This window comes from Haplochromis burtoni, unplaced genomic scaffold (assembly GCF_018398535.1).
Source record: "Haplochromis burtoni strain Fernald_Lab_line unplaced genomic scaffold, NCSU_Asbu1 Contig_2, whole genome shotgun sequence".
NCBI classification, from domain to species: Eukaryota; Metazoa; Chordata; class Actinopteri; order Cichliformes; family Cichlidae; genus Haplochromis; species Haplochromis burtoni.
The window spans coordinates 3,588,854-3,603,135 of NW_024582363.1; the positions used below are offsets into that span (position 1 = coordinate 3,588,854).

At 39.8% G+C, this 14,282-nt stretch overlaps 1 protein-coding gene across 2 annotated transcripts in view; it reads right to left on the bottom strand.

The window, feature by feature from the left end:
- LOC102302272 (transcription initiation factor TFIID subunit 4) overlaps positions 1-14,282 on the bottom strand; it is a 94,971-nt gene that overhangs the window by 52,890 nt on the left and 27,799 nt on the right. For both annotated transcript variants that reach the window (XM_014333477.2, XM_014333474.2), the window contains 2 exons: positions 10,539-10,708; positions 1,521-1,651 (listed from right to left, as the gene is read on the bottom strand). In XM_014333477.2, coding sequence (XP_014188963.1) covers positions 1,521-1,651; positions 10,539-10,708 — 301 coding nt within the window. The remainder of the gene's footprint in view (positions 1-1,520; positions 1,652-10,538; positions 10,709-14,282) is intronic.

The window sequence follows — 14,282 nt, forward strand, 5'->3', positions numbered from 1 at the left end:
CTGTTCGGGGTTCTGTTTGTACAGTTATGTTTTGTTTATGTTGCCATAGTGACGGGTGACGCCCTCTCGCTGCGACGGTGTGTCCTTCCGGGGTCAGAGGGCGCCCTGTGTGTTGTTGTTGTTGTTGCTGTGCGGTTGCCGCGCTGAGCAGTTAGCTAGCGGCAGTGTTCTTCTGCAGATGTCAATAAACGGCTGTGCTCCCTGGCTAGCTCACGGGAAGCAAGACCAAACGACACCTCCGTCTCCTCCTTGTCTGAGCTCGCCACAATATTAAACATATCAGGTCCCCATAAGGAGAATCATGTGCTAACGGCTGTCTAAATGACTCGGGTAAAGTTTGTAGCATGCATGCTTGTTGTTTTTGTCTGCTTCCACTTGTCTTTGCACTAGGATGATGTCAGCGTAAATGTGCAGTCATATTCGTTGTGTTCCCACTAGTGCTGTCAGCGTTAATCTCGTTGAAATGACGTTAACGCCACAACACGGCAAATCTCCGTTAACGAGCTACCCCTGATCCCTGTGGGGCTAGACGGCCAACACGTTAACGAGCTAACTGCGCTAACACACTAGTTCCCACCCATGTAATTGAGCATTGCGTGGCACATCCAACATACTGTTTTACTTTAGTCCATGACGCGCTTACCTTCAGGGTCATACGTCACATGAAAACCAAAATAATTCCAAACGCCAGATCTGAATGAGGGTGGGGGAGGTTCAATTTGCCATGTTGCAAGGAGAGCTTAACTTCTGTCTCGCTAGCTTGCCCTGCGCTCTTCCTTCTGATGATGCTGTCTGTGTTGAGCGCTGAGTGAGCGCTCAACACAGACAGCATCGATACGAGTATCGTTGCACCCCTACTACCTAAACAGGCACTTAGTCAGATTGTCTTATAATAAATTGGATAGTATTCGCTGCATGCTGGGGCATGTGTGGTAAGGGTGTGAGACACACAGTCACTCATTATTCAGTATTATCACAATATCGCTATAAAAAGGTCTATAAATACTGTAATTCTACGACACATAGCAGTACATTGGTATATTCATATGACAGGAAATAATTCCCATAAAAAGGAGAACCCCCCCCCAAAATAAATTTTTCATTGTCAGTGTAAATCATTATTATTCAAATGTAATCAATCCCATGTACTCATTTATTGTTCTGTTCACTCTACCCTCCTTCACTGGATAACGGCCACCACAAAAAAACTCATACTTGTTATAAAGTATGAGGCTCATAAAATTAAATCTTGGCAGGTGGCTGATCTGATCATAGTTGTCTTTTATTGTGTTTTGCTGTGTTTCAGTTCGTGGTGCTTCATTTGCCTCACTCAAGTGACATGCAACAGTAAGACTACGGTTTCAGAAATGCAGCTGCATGATTATTACATTTTTTTTCATGCTGAAACTGCACTGAGCTCAAAGTGACAGCCCTTGTCAAGCCCCTCAACATATCTTTTTTGAGTGTGTGTGTGTGTGTGTGTGTAGGGGGCAGAACATATTTATTTGCAAACGTCCTACCTTACAGGAGTCCAGTCGGTGCTGTGCGATAGTAGAAACCTTTTCTACTACCGTCCGAAGCCGTGACTGCGTGGCGTGTGAGATGAATGTCACTGTCTCCATGGGGACTTCCGTAATTCCAAACTTTTTAGCTGCGAAAGATATATTAACACACACATTTAGGACAAGATGACATTTCTATGATCAGATAGGGTTTTGCAAATATTTCTTACTTTGCCCAGGTTTATCAACAACTGCTCAAATACATATGGAGACTATTTTAGGATTTTTATTTAGATATTTTTAATTTGTCTGAGAGAATAAGTCCTTTTTTGCATTTGTTCATTTTTTTTGTCACTAGTAAGTTAATGAAACACATTTCCGGTGTGGTGTTTTTTCAATTTTCAACATTCCTTTCTCAAGTAGGGTCCCCCTCTACAGTTTGAGAAACTCTAACTCCACTATCTTGCTCTGCAATTGGCACCAAAAGCCCTTTTTCTTTGGAGACCTACTTTGAGGTGAAGGGCCACTTCAACCAGCACCTGCTGCAGCACTGAAGAACTGGTTCATGTGCCTTTACACAAAGAGAACAAGGACAATCACTGCCAGCTGCAGGCCAAGAAGGTGAAGTTGTAGTTCATTTGAAGGATGAGAGACTCATTTGAGAGGCCACTGATTGCAAACATAAATGGCGAAGACTCGTGTACATGTGCTCACATATATGTCCTAAAAACAGAACCTAAAACTCTGGGAATCACTGGATTAGTACATCATTAGTGTCAAACAGATGCATTCTTTGGACACACCAGTACATAGTACTTTTGCTTCTTATAATTTCATCTATTTCATTAAATCCTAAAATATTGATCCTCCACTTTACCAACAAGGAGTTTTCTAATGTAACATCTGTTCCACATTTAATTTACTTAATGTTATAAAACAGGTCATAAGTCACTGTTATATCGTCACTTAAATTGCTGCTAAGACTTAAGAAAAGCAGCAGATAAGCAGGTAGAATTAAAACACATACAGTGCATCTGTAAAATATTCACAATGCTTCACTTATTCTATAGTTTGTCATATTACAGCCTTATTCTGAAATGGAATAATTAACTTTTCACCTCAAAATTATAAATACAATATCCCATAATGAGAAAGGGAAAAAAAGTTTGTTTGATGTACAGATTTATTAAAAATAAAAAACAAATATATAACACATACATACAGGTCCATCCTGTTTCCACTGATATTTTATCAGATGTTTCTAAAACTTGATTGAAGTTCACCTGAGATAAAATCAGTTGTCTGGAAATGATTTGGAAAGACACACATGTCTATATAAGGTCATATAGCTCACAGTGCGTGTCAAAGCACAAAAGAGCATGAAGTCCAAGGAAATGTCTGTAGACCTCGGACACAGCATTATATCAAGGCAAAGATCTCAGAAAGGGTACAGAAAAACTTCTCCAGCATTTAAGGTCACAATGAGCGCAATGGCCTCAGACATGCGTAAATGGAAGAAGTTTGAAATGACCGGCTGGCCAATCTGAGCAATGGTGGTAGAAGGGCCTTAAAAGAGAGAGGGAGGTGACCTAGAATCCAATGGTCACTTTAACAGAGCTCCAGCGTTGCTCTGTGGAGAGTGGAGAACAGTTCAAAAGGACAATAATTTCTGCAGCCCTCCACCAATCAGGTCTGTACAGTAGAGTGGCCAGATGGAAGCCATTCCTCAGCAAAAGCCCAATGACAATCCGCTTGGAGTTTGCCAAAAGCTACCTGAAGGACTCTCAGACCACGAGAAACTCTTTGGACTGAATGCTAAGCGTCATGTCTAGTGGAATCCAGGTATCACTCATCACCCGGCCAACACCATCCCTACACAAAATAACCTGCTCCAGAGCCCTCTGGACCTCAGAGGTTCACCTTTTAACAGTTACCCTAAGCACACAGCCAAAAACAAAAGGGGGCTTTGGCACCAGCCTGTAAATGTCCTTGAGTGGGCTAGCCAGAGCCCTTGACTTGAACACAATTGAACATCTCTGCAGAGATCTGAAACTGGCTTTGCACCAACACTCCCCATCCAACCTGACTGAGCTTGCGAGATCCTGCAAAGGCGAATGGGAGAAGCAGCTTAAAAACAGGTTTGCTAAGCTTGTAGCGCCAAGCTTAAAACACTTGAAACTGTATTAGCTGCTGATGGTGCTTCAACAAAGTATTGTGCAAAGGATGTGAATGTGTACGTACATGTTATATTTATGTTTAGTATTTTTAATAAATTTGCAAGAATTTCAAACCTCACTTTTTACTTGGTCATTATGGGATATTTGGTGAAAAGTGATTATAATCTATTTTGGATTAAGGCTGTAACATGACAACATTTGGAACAAATGAAATGCTGTGAATACATTTCAGATCCAGTGCACAAGCTCACACACCCCTCCCAAATAAGTCAAGAAGTAAAAGCACATCAACAGATGACCACAAACTCCATTGAGTACCTTCACTTATGCACACATATACACCCACTGTACTTACACATTCATACAGAAAAACTGTCTGGATTAGTATGTGCAATTAACTCCCAGAAAGAAGACTCATTGCACAGAAAAGTTAATTTGTTTCACAGTCTTAGTGCAAATTCTCAAGTGGCTTTACCAGCTAAGCTCCTTCAAGTGTGTAAACGACATTGACCATCTCTTTTCATAGAAGGATAATTTAGTTTCCTTGGAGCAAAACTCATCTGAAGTCATAACAAAAGAGAGGAGGACAGACTTTGGTAGGGTTACTATCTGTTTCCAACTTCCTTTTAAATTATTCCATTAACATAATTTTCTCTCTGGCACCCTTTTAAGTAAACCACACCAATTATTTAAATCAGCTGAACAATACATACACTTCTCAGCAGCTAAAGCTTTGAAACGGATGGAGGGAGCCCTGTTAGCCTTATAATTACAGTGGCAATACATGTGGCAAAGTCACAAGGTCAAAGAAAAACGCTAATAGGCTCCTGCTCCCTAAAAAATGCAATCTATCAGGGACATTAATATTTCAGACAAAGTTTAAGAGACTTAGCCGCAGAGAGAGAACAAAAACATATTCTTCAACTTGATACAGATCATTATTCTTCACCTAGAAAAAGCATGTAAAACAGCTAGAAAACGACTAATGATCTGCTATAACATTTCATTTAATTCTGACTAAAATAGCATTAAGAATAAAAAGACAAGCACCAAAGACTGTAACACTTCCAGTTGCGTGGTTAATTCAACTCATTTAAGCTACCTTGTGTATGATTTTTTTGCCAAACTACTGACACTAATGATGGCAGTGTTGTTCAGTGAAATAAAGAACTGAACATTTATATCGAAAACTGATATATAGATTCTACAAGGTGACATTACCTCTGACATTACCTCCAATGCTTCTATCTGGAGAAAATTAAATTTATAAACAGATATTGTCAAAATAGAAGCTTTCTGTGAAACAGGATGTGTTAAAAACGCAAAACTCAAGTGCATCCAAGATTGTGTAATTGCCTAACTTAGCATAAATGCAGCCGGTTTCTCAGAGTGCTGTGGTTTTTAAGACCTTAGAAATTCTTCTTCAAAACTTTCTCTGAATTCACAATGTGTTCCACCAAAAATTTGTTTAGGAAAAGACATAAAACAGATTTTTTAATATTTATTTATTAAATTTGTTTTAACCACCAACCATGTTTCCTTGCAAGCAGTCTTTTTCTTTCTTGTCTGCATTGACACATTGCTAAAATTCCTATGTGTGCATATGAGTAACATATTAGTATACACAAGATAAGCAAAAAGGTAAACCACACATAAAAAAATAACAGGTCTACAATTCTGCTAAAAGTTTAAAAACCATCACAAGATGATGACACATCAATATTGTGTTCAAAACTTATGAGTTCCCTGAGTGGCTCCGTAACAAAAGTCCAGATGGCAAGAAATCTAACTGCAAACAAATGGTATACACCTAAACTCCCTGTTGGATCTGGTTTAATTGAAAGAATATTTGTTTAAAAAAATAAATAAAATAACATGCTACACTGACTTCAGACCCCACCAGGTGACCAACTGTCCTTGGCTTTTCCCCCCCACTTTTATTTACATGACACAGTAAAAGTCAGTTTTTAGAGTTTACTAGTCAGTAAACCAAAGTTAATCCTACAGGCTACCATTTACATATTTGTGTTCTTCATCGCTAAATCTGCATGTATTACATGTCAACTCTGATAAATAAAAAACTGATAAATAAAAAAACCCAAATAATTTGGCTAATTGAAAGTTGTTTATTCAGCTGCCAAATACTTTTTAAAACAACAGACATAGTGAAATCTCATGATGAGACTCAATCTGCAATGATACTTGGATTTTTTTGTTCCTGTGAAACTTGCTGGTATTGATTGGAAAAAGAGTCTCCCTGAAAAGTACCTGGCAGTGAAAATGGACAAGTCCCATCTGTTGTAGTTTATATCTAAAATAATTGCAACTATGTCATTCCTTCTCAAAATACACAACAAGTTTCCATAACTGGTTTTGATATTTATTTCAGCATCCATTGACGAGATGGCAAGACCATAACTGACCACTACAAAGTCAGAAAAAAACTTCTCTACTGCACGTCATGAGTCAGTATTTAAGTAAGACCACAACAAGGACCACTCCATTTTCAAATGACAGAGATGCCATCATGCAGAGTCACTTTCCTGTTACAGGCACACCCATTCTACATATGCTTGATGTTATGCCAAGAAACGACCAAAGCAAATTCTTACAGCAAACGAGAAACAATTACTCACAAAAGCAAAGTCTGAACACTGTACTACAAAAGCCAAGGAGTTTAAGATAGTCTTCTCTCCTCCTCTTATGAAGCAGGTGCAGAGCCGAAAAAACAAATGGGACAAAGAATCGTTAATTCTTTTCAGCAAAGTATTTCACTAACTAGTAAGAAAATTACAGAGAAACCCTGTTATACTGGACAAGTTGGACAGTATTAGCATGTGGTATCCATCCAATAACACTGGTTAACCAATATCTTAGTTCAGCTCAACTATACACTGATATAAAAGATGGATGTAGCTACATCACCAGTCAAGGGCAGTGCTCAATGTCAAAACAAAGGACACGGCACCTTCATTTGGCTAACAACATAAGAAATAGATGATACAGCATGCTTTGTTTTATTGCAATTATTGAGGTCTATCATTTACAAAGCTAACTTCATGTTATATTTAATAACACATAATTGCATTTTGGCACTCAGAAATCAGAAAAGTTCAGCGAAAGAGAGCAGATGGCTGTTTGCCAATAGGCTTCTATAGAGCTGGTAATCTTTCTACGACCACAGGAGTTGTAGCAGTAGGGCTGTTCGATATAAGATGATGACATAAAAACATCTATCGCTATTGTTTGTTTCGTGGTGTAGCAAAATAAACTGTTTACGGTAATATTTTTTCATCGTTTTGATGGTCACTGTAGTGGCTATATTAATTTCTTAAAGTTCTCTCTTTCTCTTATATTTAATATAACCACACTACAGACACAAGCGCCTGTTTTATGCGTTGTGGTAAAAACATCGCGTGTCCGCTTGTTTATTTTCCACGTAAACCTTTCACAATAAAGCTCAAGATCCTGTTGAGACTTTTCAAAATAAACTGAATCACGTGAAAGAGTGTGCAGAGTGTTTACGGATGAGAAGCAAAAAAGAGCCGTCAGGTGCTAAAATAATAAACCTTAGACTCAAACGTTAGAACAGGCTTTTCCCCGCAGCACGCCGTGTAATAAATACTCAAAGAAAACGGCGGCCGTTAAAACTTATGTCTAAAAATTTATAGTTTCATACATCGTTAAAACACTCGACTCCAGGTACACGACGCCAAGCTGGAAACACTTCACGCAAGTCGAGCTGCCCGAGATTCACGGAATTTACAGAAAATGTTACATTTTTGTGATTTATATCGTCATTGGACGATAGATGTCTTATATCGGGGATATGAGATTTTGGTCATATCGCACAGCCCTATGTAGCGATAGTGATAATTCTTTCTCAGAGATCACAAACAAATCGTTAGCTTCATAGCATAAGTGCCTAAGTCATTTTTTGGTCAAATTGAGATTTTTGCCTAACTTTACTCCCCTACCACTGCTGCATCATCCTGTCCGTCTGAAACACAAAACGCAAAAAAATGACTTAGGCACTTATGCTATGAAGCTAACGAAATACTATTAGTGCTAAAAAGCTTAGCGGATTGGCATAAGTACCTCATTCCTGTTATATTCTGTATAATAAATCAAACTAAAAAAAAAAGAGATTTGGTAATTTTGCTTAAGAAGGTTTTTGTATTATTAGTAAAATGTACTATTTTGTACAAATTTGAAACGAATTTAAGCAGGGATATGTTCAATGGTTAAATATACTCTAATGCCAACCATGTCTGTGTTAGCCACTTCAGGGTATGCAAGTTTCTTGATAAAAAGAAAAGAAATTAAAATGGGTTTGCAGCATTAGAGATCATTAGCAGCTAGCAGGAAATACTACTTATAGATATTCCAAATACAAATAAAAGGCAATAAGCCAGCAAAACATTATTTGTATTTCATCTTAAGATTTAGCTTTTTAAAAAAATGAAAAAACAAAAAACATTTTCAATAAATGTGGGCTCCCTGTGTGTGTGTGTGTGTGTGTGTGTATGTATGTGTGTGTGTGTGTGTGTGTGTGTGTGTGTACCTTTAAGGTACCAGTGGACTATCATTACTTTGAGGAGCTTTCCTAGAGAACTCCAGCTGTGCCTGTGTTCTGGTTCCTGAGATGGGGGTGGAGTGCTGCTTTTTAGCTTTGCAGCCCCCACCACCACCACCACCACCACCACAAGCTCAAGGACAAGCCTGGAGAGTTATGAGAGAAGGGAGACAGGTTTGGGAGGCGAGGGCAGCCCAAGTGTTTGTTTGCAGGGGATAAATGAGAGAGGAGAGGAAGCAAGACACGGAGAGACATGAAGATGAAAATAAAGAAGGGGATAGAAAGAGCCAGTCCCCTCTTGAATTCACAATTCAGAAAATACATCAAAAGGGGGTTAGAAAGGGGAAATTAAGACATCTAAAGAAAAGAAAAGAAAAGAAAAGAAAAGAAAAGAAAAGAAAAGAAAAGAAAAGAAAAGAAAGAAAGCTACTACAACCAGTGTTTTCATGGGGGCAACCAGGGCAGGAAAGGTCACAATTAAGTTTTTTGCAGGATGCTAAATGTTAAATCGGAACAAAGTTGGTGCTTTTGCAGGAAGAAGAGCAGCCGAGCCTTTCTGATTGAGTGGAGCTGGCAGGCTCGGGGAGCCTCCCTCGGACTGCTGTCAGCTGGGAGTGTGGAGGGGCCAATCACTGACACAACAAAGCTGCATAAGTGCCACTTCCCCAGCAGGGGGCGCCCTAGCCTCCTGCCCCGTATCATGCTGTGTGCCCCCCCGAGGAAAGATTTATATTTTTAAACAACTCTTCTACCCCAAGGTGACGGGATAACAACCATGCCAAGGGTCCGCGTAATGAAACATGACCCGCAGGCCTCCATGCTACACTAAAGATACTTTAATTGAGATAAAAACAAGATGAGGGTGCTAGACTCCCCGTCACGTGGAATTATACTGTGTGTTTTTTGATCTGATGCACAGGAGCAAGATGCCAGGCACAGTTATTTTGAGCAATAATGCTCATTACACGTTTTCACAGGTTTTACCGTGCAGCTACAGCCTTAGGTATATATCAAGCAATGAAATGGATTGCCGCTAGCAAAAAGAGGTAATGAAGACACCATCACTCGTATGTGATACTGCATACAAGCAAGACTTCTCCGCCTATATTGATTAGCTCAGGCAATATTGTGCGCTTTTAGTGGATCTTGACACTCTGATAAGCCGAGAAAGATTCAAAATTTCACTGGCAAGTTACATCCCTCTAAACTCTGTTCCTTTAGTCCAGAGGACAATCTGACAGCCAGCCTTCAAAAGACAAACCCATAAAGTATTTATGCATGTGCCTGGGGTCCAGTGAGTTCAGACAGCCACTGAAGAATTCATTAAAGGAGGTGAAAGAATTTTTAAGTGTATCAAATTTAAACCAAGGCCAAACAAGAAATGCTCAGTCTGAACCACAGAAGGAGAAAAAAATCAAAACTGTCTGTAGTGATGACACAATAAATACAAAAACAACGTGGTCCTTACACAAAAGGCAACAGAGAATCTTTTTATCATGACATGACATGAGGAATTTTCCTACTGCATCGGTAACTATTTTTATCTGCCATTAAGAACACCTAAAAGCTACAGTTCTGTGAAACAGTATTTGCCCCCTTCCTGATTTCTTATTTATTTTCCCCATTTTTGTCACACTTACGTGTTTCAGATCATCAAGCAAATTTTAATGTCAGACAAAGATAACTCAACCAAATAGGAAATAAGGTTTTTAAATGATGAGATTCATTTATTAAGGAAAAAAGGTTCATCAAACCTACCTGGCTGTATCGGATAAAAGTAAGCCTAATAACTAGTTGTGCCATCCTTGGCAGCAAGAACTGAAATGAAGTAATAACTGGCACTGAGTCTTTGACATCATTGTGGAGGAATTCTGGCCCACTTGTCTTTGCAGAGTTGTCTTAATTCAGCCACAATGGAGGGTTTTTGAGCATGAGCAACCTGTTTTAAGCTCATGCCAACCATTGCAATTGCACTAAAGTCCAGGCATTGTCCAGGCTCCTGGCAGTAATCGGGCCTAAGTGTAAATAATGAAATTGTACTCAACTTTCCAGAAAGCATGGTTAATTACAGTTAATTTCTGACATAGCTTCCCCCCTCCCAACAAATGAAATCATTATTTAAAAACTGCATTTTGTATTTACTCAGATTAACTTTGTCTAATATTTAAATTTGTTTGAAATAGTCAGGTGAGTGAAATATGCAAAAACAAGAAACCAGGAAGGGGGCAAATACATTTGGCACGTCTTTATATGTCACTTCTGCAATGAGTGGTCAGGATTCACCTGTTTCTTGAATTCGTCGGTGTAGCAGCCCCGGATGAAGAAAGGCCTCGTCTTTACATGAGCGGATCTGCGTTCCCACGAGGTCAGAGTTGGTGGCGAGTATTCTGGCACTTTCCTCATTCAGGTTCACCCCAGCCATAGAAGCCACATCATTGATATCATCATCGTCCCTGAAGGACGAGATGGTAGATGGTAAAAAAATACGAAAATACAAAAAAAATACGGAAACACGCATTTTATTGTGGTACATTTTTACAACACATTTTTGTCGTGCAACAAGACGAATATGCATCTGTCCAAGTTTTACTTTAGGTAAAGCCTGTGAAATTTCTACAGCTCTCCAAGGGTCTCTCAGAAAACTTGAGAGGCCCTTGTCACAGTTCTACTGACTCCTACTGGAAGCTGTGTTCAAAATATTTCCTCTTCTTTTTAGCTCCAAAATCACCAGGAAAATTCATTTTGCACTATCCTTAATTGTGTATTCACGCCCTAACATTACATTGTCAACTAGGAGATTTTTCACAGGGATATTTGCCTGGACAAAATTATGCATTAGTTTTGTTACAAGGGGCTATACGTTGCTCATAATGGCACAGAAGTCCCATTCCAGGGTCTATTTGCGTCAAGACTTTGAGAGTCAGGGAGATGAAGAGCGTTTGGAAGCTGTGTTTTGCTCGGTAAGGATGCTCCTGAGAATTGGCAAAGAGCTGCAATGAATCTGGCTATAGACTAATGTCAACAAACTCTATTTACACAATCATGTGCAACACACAGTGATGTATTTTCTCAGAGCACTGGTCATTTCTCATGGTCATAATGCAGACTTCACTATGTTTACACAGTATTACAGTTTAGCAAAGACAAAGGAGTATAAACATGCACAATGTGTGCTATGGTCACTGTGTTTCTTTCTCAAAGAGGTTTACATATTCTGTAAAAGGCTGCAAGTTTCTTTGTGAGTTGTCACTGGGAAAGATTCCTTTACAATTATTATACTTGGCAAGTAATGATTATGATCCTGGCCTGAATTAGCAGAGCAGTGACATGTTGTGCTTACAGGACTGGCCTAGAGCGAGGAGCGGATTTTCTGAGTGGCTTTGACGGAGAGAACAAAGAACCACAGAACACACACAGAGTGGCCTCTTGCCACTCACTGGCTAACCTCCGTAGTCATTTACGTTCATGCCACTGTTGTGGTTTGCGACAGAGTTTACGTGTGTGTTGCTGTGCTTTTGCGTATACATGTGTGCAGCACGGGGCACCGAGTTCTTTCAGGCGTCTCGGGGTGTGGGCACACACCGTCAGCCAAGTCCACCCCACCGAGGCCTTCCTGCTCCTTACTGCGGCCGCGGAGAGCCGATATGAAACTTGACACCACGGCAGGAGGTTGACAAAGACGATTAGAGTAGCTCCCTGAACTCTACACACCTCAACCTTCTCTCGTCTTTTCCTCCTCTCCTCCAGCTCTCTAATTAAGCCTTCACAGAGAAAATCTACACACCAACGCAAGCATGGATGCATAGGATTATGATCTGTGTTCCACCTCAGGCTGTGCACCTTTCTTTATCACGTCCTTATGGATAACTTGACCTGGCTTAAAATCACACACACACCTTAGGCCATACTCAACCAGCTAAGTAAAGAAAAACTAAAAACTACACATCAGGCCAATGTCCATGATGGAAAAGTGACTACACAAGATCACTCAAAGCCAAAGCAAAATCTCAGTATCAATGCATCCAAAGAGATCAAAAAAACCAATGCAAAAATCTCTACCTGATGACAATAATGTGATGATAATATGATAATGACAATAATCATAAGTCTTTTCTGTAAACTGAACGTCAGGACATAAAATTATAGGTTTTGCTTTATATAGCCATGTATCCATTGTCTCCTGCTTGTCTAATTAAGGGTCACAAGGGGGCTGGTGCCTGTGCCAGCTGCCCCAGCTGGAGTGAGAGGCAGGGTATACCCTGAACAGGTCACCAGTCTGTTGGGAAGCTAAAATGAGACAGACAGCTATTCACACCTAGAACTGCCAGTTAACCAAATATGTATGTCTTTGGACTGTGAGAAGAAGCTAGAGTACCCAGGGAGAACCCACAAAGCCACACGGAAAAACACACAAACTCCACACAGAAAGGCCCCAGATGACCTGTGGATTCAAACCCAAGAAACTCTTGGTGTGAGGCAGTAGTAGTGCTAACTACCCACCACCATGCCAAATTTCATTACAGTCGTGTAGTGCACTGAACTCGTGGTTCCAAAAATATTTTACTCATTTTTTTAATCTGGCTTCTTTTAGGTGAACTAAAAACATTGTGGGAAAAGGTTCAGGTTATGAAAAGCTTTTCTTCTCAGGGTTGAGAATAGATGAATATATTTCTTGCATATGACAAAGATAGAAAGACAGAGAGAGAGACCGAAATCTCATGTTGGCAGAACACATCACATAGTCTTAGACTAGAAAATCTCTGCAAAACTGGCTAGGCTACTTTTACATGAACTGTTATATTACAGCAAACTGTGGGGTGGGCACTGAGCCACTCCAGGTGGGGCATGGAGGACTGGGGGAAAATATCGAATGAAACTAAGCTGAGTTAATGTGATTTACAAAGGGAACGATAGCATTCTAACCTGTATTCACTAAACGTCAACTTGGATCCATTTTTATTGTTAATGATTGACTACAAATTAGAAGTGTAGGGTGTTGTTTCGGCTTCTGAAGTTGTGCATGTGAGATAAAGTTTCAGAACCACTGAATTAAATCAAGTACATACAATTTCAGTACATAAAAAGGTTTTCAGTGATTCTTTTGGTCAATATTACATGGATTAACAGTTGAGCATTTTATTATTAGTAGTATTATTTTAAATAATTTGACTAAAAATGACAAAGACAGTTAACTTATTTGGAATAAAAGAAGAAAAAAAGAAAAAGTTGTATTCACTGTACTAATGGAGTCTCATTATCTGAGTAATAAAAAATAAAATAATACCATAGGGTCAAGATCTCCAATTTATACTGCAGGAAAAAAGTGCTATTTTTAAATCAAGATGGTACAGCTATAGCTGCACTATAGCCCGAGGATTTCTTTACAGGAAATGTATGTGTAGTTTGAATAATTATTTACAATGGATCTGCAGAGTTAACATTTTGTGTATCGGCACACAAAATATCAACCAGTATCCAAAAATTCTGGTAATCCCTTTTTCTTTGATGATCTGTTTTCAGGGCCATTTGAGATCACCAAGGCTGAAATCAAACGAGAATGCTAAAGACAGGTCTGACATTAAAAGGAGAGAGTGAGATATGAAATGCAAAATATTCCCGACTATATCTCTGCACTAATAAAGCAGATATGCAATTAGCTTCCATGGAAGCTAAAGAGCAGGCTCTCAGTTATTGGTTTGGGTTGGCTCAGGGACTTGGAGCCAGAGGCCACATAAATACATATGCATGTCGTTTCCACATCAAGCTTGTGTTTCAGCGAGGGCATGCCATAGGAGGTTGGAGAATTGCACTTGCTGTTTAGAGGTTGTGTAGGTGTGGGGTGCATTCAGATCTCCTCCGCCCCCCTCCCCCTTCTCCAAGACTACCACACTGATCCACCCCCTTTATCCCTGTGGATAAAGGTCTCTGTGCCCAGGCAGGGGGCCCTGATTGATCCCTGTGACTAACACCCAGGCCATGCATGTTGTTGTGCCCACACTGAGAGACATGCGCCACTGGAGAAGTATT